Source organism: Zerene cesonia, unplaced genomic scaffold (genome assembly GCF_012273895.1).
Source record: "Zerene cesonia ecotype Mississippi unplaced genomic scaffold, Zerene_cesonia_1.1 Zces_u003, whole genome shotgun sequence".
Taxonomy (NCBI): domain Eukaryota; kingdom Metazoa; phylum Arthropoda; class Insecta; order Lepidoptera; family Pieridae; genus Zerene; species Zerene cesonia.
Window position 1 is genome coordinate 2,674,257 of NW_024045133.1, and position 6,871 is coordinate 2,681,127.

Genomic DNA, 6,871 nt, shown 5'->3' on the forward strand with positions numbered 1-6,871 from the left:
AGATTCGAAATTCAAATGTAATATTTTTTTATAATTAAGTGTAACAGTATTTATGGCCAGACTAAGTATATAGACTATTTAAAACAACTCTTTCAGACCATAGGGGCGTATGAATGTAAAATATGTGAAAAGCGTTTCGCCACTCAGCATAACTTGCACAAACACACCAAGAACCACTATGTATCACATCGCTGTTTATTCTGTAGATATGAGACTGTCTCTCAGCATGCTGCAATCATACACTGTAGAGATAAACACTTTGAGGATGAAGCTGGTAGAGTGCGTTGTAGCCAGTGTGACAGTGTATTCACGTAAGTATATTTATCTCTGAGAAATTTTTAAAAGAATAGAAAAAAAATTCTGATCACAAGGCCGGATATGAACCTGCGTCTCTTTGCCAAACCGTAGCGACGGGTAGATCCAGCCTCTCGGCCACTCGTGATCTCGGCTGCAGTAATCAAATTGCTTCCACTTTTCCGGTTTTGGTGCCTAAGGGGCAAGCCACGCCATCTATTGAGATGATTTAGAAGCATCACAACCAATATGAAACATTATTTCAATGATTACACTATTGTATTGGATGGATTCAATGGAATGTGGCCTTTGTTAAATTTAATTTATTTAATTTTAATGCTATAATAATTAAATATCTTTATTTATTTAAGGCTTAGATAAAAGTTGCACACCCAGGAAACAAACACATTGGGCTGCTCTATCTATCTATCTCTCTCTATCCCTCTCTTACGCCTAAAGCAGTGAACCGGTTTGGATGAAATCTGCTTTAGAGATAGTGAAAATCTGTATCCCCCACAGTTCCAGCTGTCACCCAATAGCTGAATACACATCCCAATTGAGATTTTTGTGTGAAAGAGTAACAAACATCCATACATAGACTATATAACTGCCATTCCCTCCTGTGTCTTGTAAACATAACATCAGATCTTAATTTAATATTAAAAATTTATATTTCATTTGATGTACTTGTTTCAGGTCTGTAGAGGAATTAGAAATACACATGTCAAAGCATACAATATCTTGTCAGGAATGCGGGAGATACTTCAAGGGGAAGCACACCCTTAGAATGCATATAAGGTGAGCGTACGAAGTGTGATCTCACTCAAATTCGTGAGATGAATCAACCTCCCACCGTTCTGCGGCGCTTTTGTAGCGTCGTGTATTGATAAATTTATAAAAAACTGAATGACTTGAGAAATTTTTATTTTAATCAATTATTGTAATCATTGAAATAATGTTTCGTATTGGTTGTGATGGTTCTTAATCATCTCAATAGATGGCGTGGGGTGCCCCTTAGGTACATGAAACCGAAAGAGTAGAAGAAATTCGATTACTGTGGCGGGATCACGGGTGGCCGAGAGGCTAGGCGTTGCTACGGTTAGGCAAGAAACGCAGGTTCGAATCCTGCCTAGTGATCAAATTTTTTCTATTCTTTCAAAATTTCTCATTTATAAAGCATTTCAATGCTATAAAACTAAAAATTAAACTGAATGACTTGTACTGATATTCGAAACTGGAAAGGGCTGTTGAAAAATCTTCTCTTAAGGGCGTAAATAGGATGGGGAGGGGGGAAGCTTTATCTTTTTTTTTGTACAGGACTATTACGATTTTAATTCGTCTTTTGAAAAGACAAAACTTCCTTTTAAACCCATCTAAAAACACGTGAATCAGTTGAAAACCCTAAAAGGCTTGTGGTTCGTCTGATGGTAAGAGATCACCACCGCCCGTGAACATTCGCAGAGATAGTGCCTCAACGAATCCGTTGCCCGCTTAGGGGTAAGTGGTAAGGGATAAGGAAAGGATTGACAGCTGGACAGAAGGAATGGTCTGGGAGAGGTGAGGAGAAGGAAATTGACATAGAGGGAATTAGGAACTTGCATTTCAAAAGACATAAAAAAACCAAGGAGGCAATCAATTCGACTGTTTTTTATTCACTTTATACTCTTATTTCTTCCTTATTCCTTTATATTCCGTATGTGACTGAATATGTCTGAATATTTAAAGTATTTAATTTTTTTGTGGAAACTTTGCTGATATGTGTATGGTATATGTCTATAATCTATAAGAATAATTGTATTGTATGTTTCCCAAAGATAAATAAATGAATGAATGGATAAATTTCATTATGGCAATAAATCTCAACTGTTTGCTAGTGACTGTTTTTTTTTTTTTTACTTACAGACGCATCCACAACGCCCATAGACAATACATATGTGACAGCTGTCAAAGGACATTCAACACGAAAAGCCGGCTCGAGTCGCACATGGCAACACACAGTGTCGCTCTCGCTGAAAAGCTGTCATATTGCGGCATTTGTAAAGTTCAATATAAAAACATATACGTGTATAGAAATCATTTGAAGAACAGCGTCAATCATTCAGAGAGAGCGTAAGTATTTATCAACTGCTACTAGCTTTTGCCCGCGGCTTCGCACGCGTTAAATTCGGAGTAGTTTAATAGATGTTAATATACATATAAAACTTCCTCTCGAATTGCTCTATCTATAAAAAACTTAATAAAAATCCGTCAAATTGCGCAGTTTTAATGATTTAATAATTCATAGGTACATAAAGACAGACAGTGCAACTTTGTTTTATACTATCTGCACTAATATTATAAAGCTGAAGAGTTTGTTTGTTTGTTTGAACGCACTAAGCTCAGGAACTGCTAAAAATTCTTTCAGTGTTAGATAGCTCATTTATTGACGAAGGCTATCCTATCCTATCCTATCCTACGTCCTACTAATATTATAAATGCGAAAGTTTGTAAGGATGTGTGTGTTTGTTGCTCTTTCACGCGAAAACTACTGAACCGATTGCAATGATTTTGGTACATAGACATCTGGAAAACTGGAATAACATATAGGCTACTTTTTATCCCGATATTCCTACGGGATACGGACTTACGCGGGTGAAACCGCGGGGCGCAGTTAGACGATAAAAACGAGAAAGTCCGATTTTATATTTATTTGTTAAGTTCTCAACCACATAACTTTTTAGTGGGTGAACCTATTGTTTTGATTATTTTTTCATTTGAAAGCTCAAGCCTGCCATGTGGTGCGATTTAAATTGGATCTTGTTATAATATCTGTATTAAATGAAATCGGTTCGCGGGAAGTGGGAGAAAAACGGGTGTGAGTTACATACATACATACAAACATACAAGTGAAGCTAATAAAAGCGTGTTAAAAATATTAGACCCTAGCCCATTATTAGACCCTAGCTATTCGCCGGGCGTTCGCGTAGACAAAAGAAAACTCGCATTGTACTCTTTTCCGTGAAACTACTATAAAGTGAAGTCCCGTGTCCCCTAGTGGGGTATTGGGCAGATGATGTACATCTGTTTCACTGATCGATTTTTCTTTTAGGGACAAGAAGGTGATCAGCCTTCTGTGTCCTGCCAGGCCGAGACATGCTTTTTTTGTGCGTCCCCACCGGGAATTGAACCCAGGACCCCTCGATTCTACTCTCTCGCGTTAACCACTGTACCAAGGTGAAACTACTATCCTTAAGTCGTTTCTCGAGTCTCCATCTATGTCTGTAACAAATTTCATCCGAATCGGTTCTTTTTTTTTATGTTACAGTTGGCAATGGAGCTGGTGGGACGCCTGATGGTAAGCGCTACCACCGCCCGTGGATATTTGGAGCGGCATAAGGTCCATTGCAGACCTTACGCCTCTACAAATGGATTGCCGACTTTTTGGGAAGGGATTAAGAAAGGATTGGCGATAGGAATAAAGGAAAGGACTGGGAAGGGTCTGGAGACGGATATGGTTCAGTGGTATAGTCGTGAAATAAGAGACAGACAGACAGACAGAGCTACATTAGCATTTATTATATCGGTTTAATTCATTTTTAGGTATAAATGTTCGCATTGCAACAAGATTTTCGCATCAAAATTATATCTACAGAAACATATAGATTTTTATCATTTGCTTAAATCGCCATATAAGTGCATTATTTGTAAAAAGGTATGTTATTTTTTTTAATTTATATTATTAACATGAAAGTTTGGATGTTTGTCCGTTAATCATGATGAAACTACTGAACGGATTTTGATGAAACTTGGTATACGAACGGGGTATGAGCTGACTTGGGTGATAGGATACTTTTTATCCCGATTAAATGCTCTCTTGGGATAAAACAGGAAACTTGATATCCAGGCGGAGCCGGGACGAGCGTCTAGTGATTATTAAATTCAAAAGATATTCTTTTTGAAGTTTTATTTAAATATGTCTAGTATTTACAAACAAGGATTGTTTAATTTATTTTTTAATTCTAACCAATAAATATTTATCTATGTTAAATTTCATTGCAATAAACTTTTATTCCAGTTATTCATATCCGAGTGGCGTTTAGTGAACCATAGACAAAAGCATCACGGACTAGCGAGGACCAGAGACCACATTTGTAACATCTGTGGCAAGAGGTTTTATGTACGTTATTTTGTTATTTGTTAATAAATAAAAAGGCGCCATCTTGGTTAAAGACAAATTATGATTGCCATAAAAAAACAATTTTTTAAACTTATACATTTATATCAATAGTCTATACTAATATCATAAAGCTGAAGAGTTTGTTTGTTTCTTTGTTTGAACGTACTAATCTCAGGAACTGCTGGTCCGATTTGAAAAATTCTCTCAGTGTTAGATAGCCCATTTATTGAGATCGGAGACATACGCTAAAACATTATTACATATTAATAAACAAAGTCGATTTCCGTCGTCTGTGTGTATGCTTATCTTTATTACGATAGACATTATGATGTGTTTTTTAAATATATAGTGATTCAATGGGAAGGTTTATATTAATGATAAATTAGAAAACAAGGGGGAGGAAGTGTGTGTGTGTGTGTGTGTGGGGCGGGGGGGGGGTTACTCCCGAGTTTAGCGCGTGCGTGTCCACGGGCGAAAGCTAGCTAATTTTCTGTACATTCATAGACGTCATCTACGCTCCGTTCGCACCAGCTCACACACTCCGAAGTGAGGAGCTTCATGTGTGAGGACTGCGGGCACACATTCAAACAGCGGCCTGCGTTGTATACACATTATCGTCTCGTACATAGAGGCATTAAACGGAAATAATACACTGTGTTTTTATTTGCCTCATCCTACTAATATTATAAATGCGAAAGTTTGTAAGGATGTGTGTGTATTTGTTGCTCTTTCACGCAAAAACTACTGATCCGATTGCAATAAAATTTGGTACGTAGACAGCTGGACAACTGGAATAACATATAGGCAACTTTTTATCCCGATATTGCTACGGGATACGGACTTACGCGGGTGAAACCGCGGTGCGCAGCTAGTACTGATATATGGATTGAAATATTTGATGTTAATTTTCGTATCGATAAGGTTTATTTCATCCCTATTAGTATTATAAATGCGAAAGTAACTCTGTCTGGTTGTTACGCTTTCACGCCTAAACCACTGAACCGATTTTGAGAAAATTTGGTATGAAGATAGAACTGAACTTGGGAAAGGATATAGGCTAGTTTTTATCGCGAAAAAAGGGTTGAAAGAGGGGATGAAAGTTTGTATGAAAGTTCATTATTGTCAAACCAATTTTGATGAAACTTGGTATGATGCTGGAGCTAAACGTGGGAAAGAACAAAACATACTTTCTAATGCGAAGAAAATACTCCTTACTATGTCGCGCGATATAAGCGAATTCTACGCGGGCGAACAGCTAGTTATATCTTATACCTTTAAACGAGCAATTCTTGTATATATATATATATATATATATATATAATTGGGATCTCGGAATCTCCAACGATTTCCATGAAATTTAGTATATAGGGGGTTTCGGGGGCGATAAATCGATCTAGCTAGGAATCTTTTTTTAGAAAATGTCAAATTCGTGTTTTATTCGTGTTTTTTTTTTCCTGACATCTATTGGTGAATAATAATACTATTTTGCTTCGTAGATAGCTGGACAACTGAAATAACACATAGGCACTTTTTATACCGATATTCCTACGGGATACGGACTTACGCGGTTTCAACCGCGGGTGATAATGTAATAATGTAATAATGACACTTGAAATCATACATTGAACAAAAATTTATCGTAGATAGATTTGAATAATAATTTTTAACAAAATGCCGGCTTCAAATTGTAATAGATAACATTTAAATAGGAAAAGTCGAAGTTCGAGGTATCGATTTTCTGGATATAAATTGAAAGCATATATTTATTTCAGCGGCTAAAATTGAAAATAAAAATCGTATAATCTATCTAATCATTAGTATTTGTACTATCTAATCTGTCAAATAAAGAATAAGTCACATAATTAACTTCTAAATACGAAATTATTAGCTGCTCCCCGCGGTTTCACCCGCATAAGTCCATTTGCTTATATGTTATTCCAGTTGTCCGGCTGTCTACGTACCAAATTTCATTGCAATCGTTTTAGTAGTTTTTGCGTGAAAGAGCAACAAACACACACACATCCTTACAAACTTTCGCATTTATATACAATATGATCTATTTTCATACAGAGGTGTCTATATTCCTTCTCTTCAACAGCGTTATAGAAGTTTTAAATTGAATTATTCTGCAAAGACATAAAATGGCAAAAAACGTTGTTCAATCAAGCGATCATTCATATAAAGTATCACTTCATCAGATCACTTGTAAGTGATAAGGCCGCCTTCTGTGCTGTATGTATTAGCTTAAGTTTTATTGTATGTATTTCCGCTGCGTAATACACACACAGCCCAATAAAGTGTTTAAAAAAAAAAAGAATGTATTAGACGATGAGATTTGCTGCGTTAACACGTTGGCTGCTGAAACACACCTGTTGTGTAAAAATGCTTGGAACCAAGGATGCGGCTTTACACGCCTAGCGT

The 6,871-nt window shown here is 36.6% G+C and overlaps 1 protein-coding gene across 2 annotated transcripts in view; it reads left to right on the plus strand.

The window, feature by feature from the left end:
* Positions 1-5,100, plus strand: part of LOC119838595 (zinc finger protein 28-like) — an 8,103-nt gene extending 3,003 nt beyond the window's left edge. The window contains exons 4-9 of one of the 2 annotated variants that reach the window (XM_038364584.1): positions 97-311; positions 991-1,092; positions 2,197-2,403; positions 3,874-3,985; positions 4,349-4,450; positions 4,955-5,100. In XM_038364584.1, the coding sequence (XP_038220512.1) occupies positions 97-311; positions 991-1,092; positions 2,197-2,403; positions 3,874-3,985; positions 4,349-4,450; positions 4,955-5,098 (882 nt within the window). In that variant the 3' untranslated portion in view covers positions 5,099-5,100. The remainder of the gene's footprint in view (positions 1-96; positions 312-990; positions 1,093-2,196; positions 2,404-3,873; positions 3,986-4,348; positions 4,451-4,954) is intronic. The other variant, XR_005288202.1, reaches the window with a different exon arrangement.
* Positions 5,101-6,871: the final 1,771 nt, after the last annotated feature.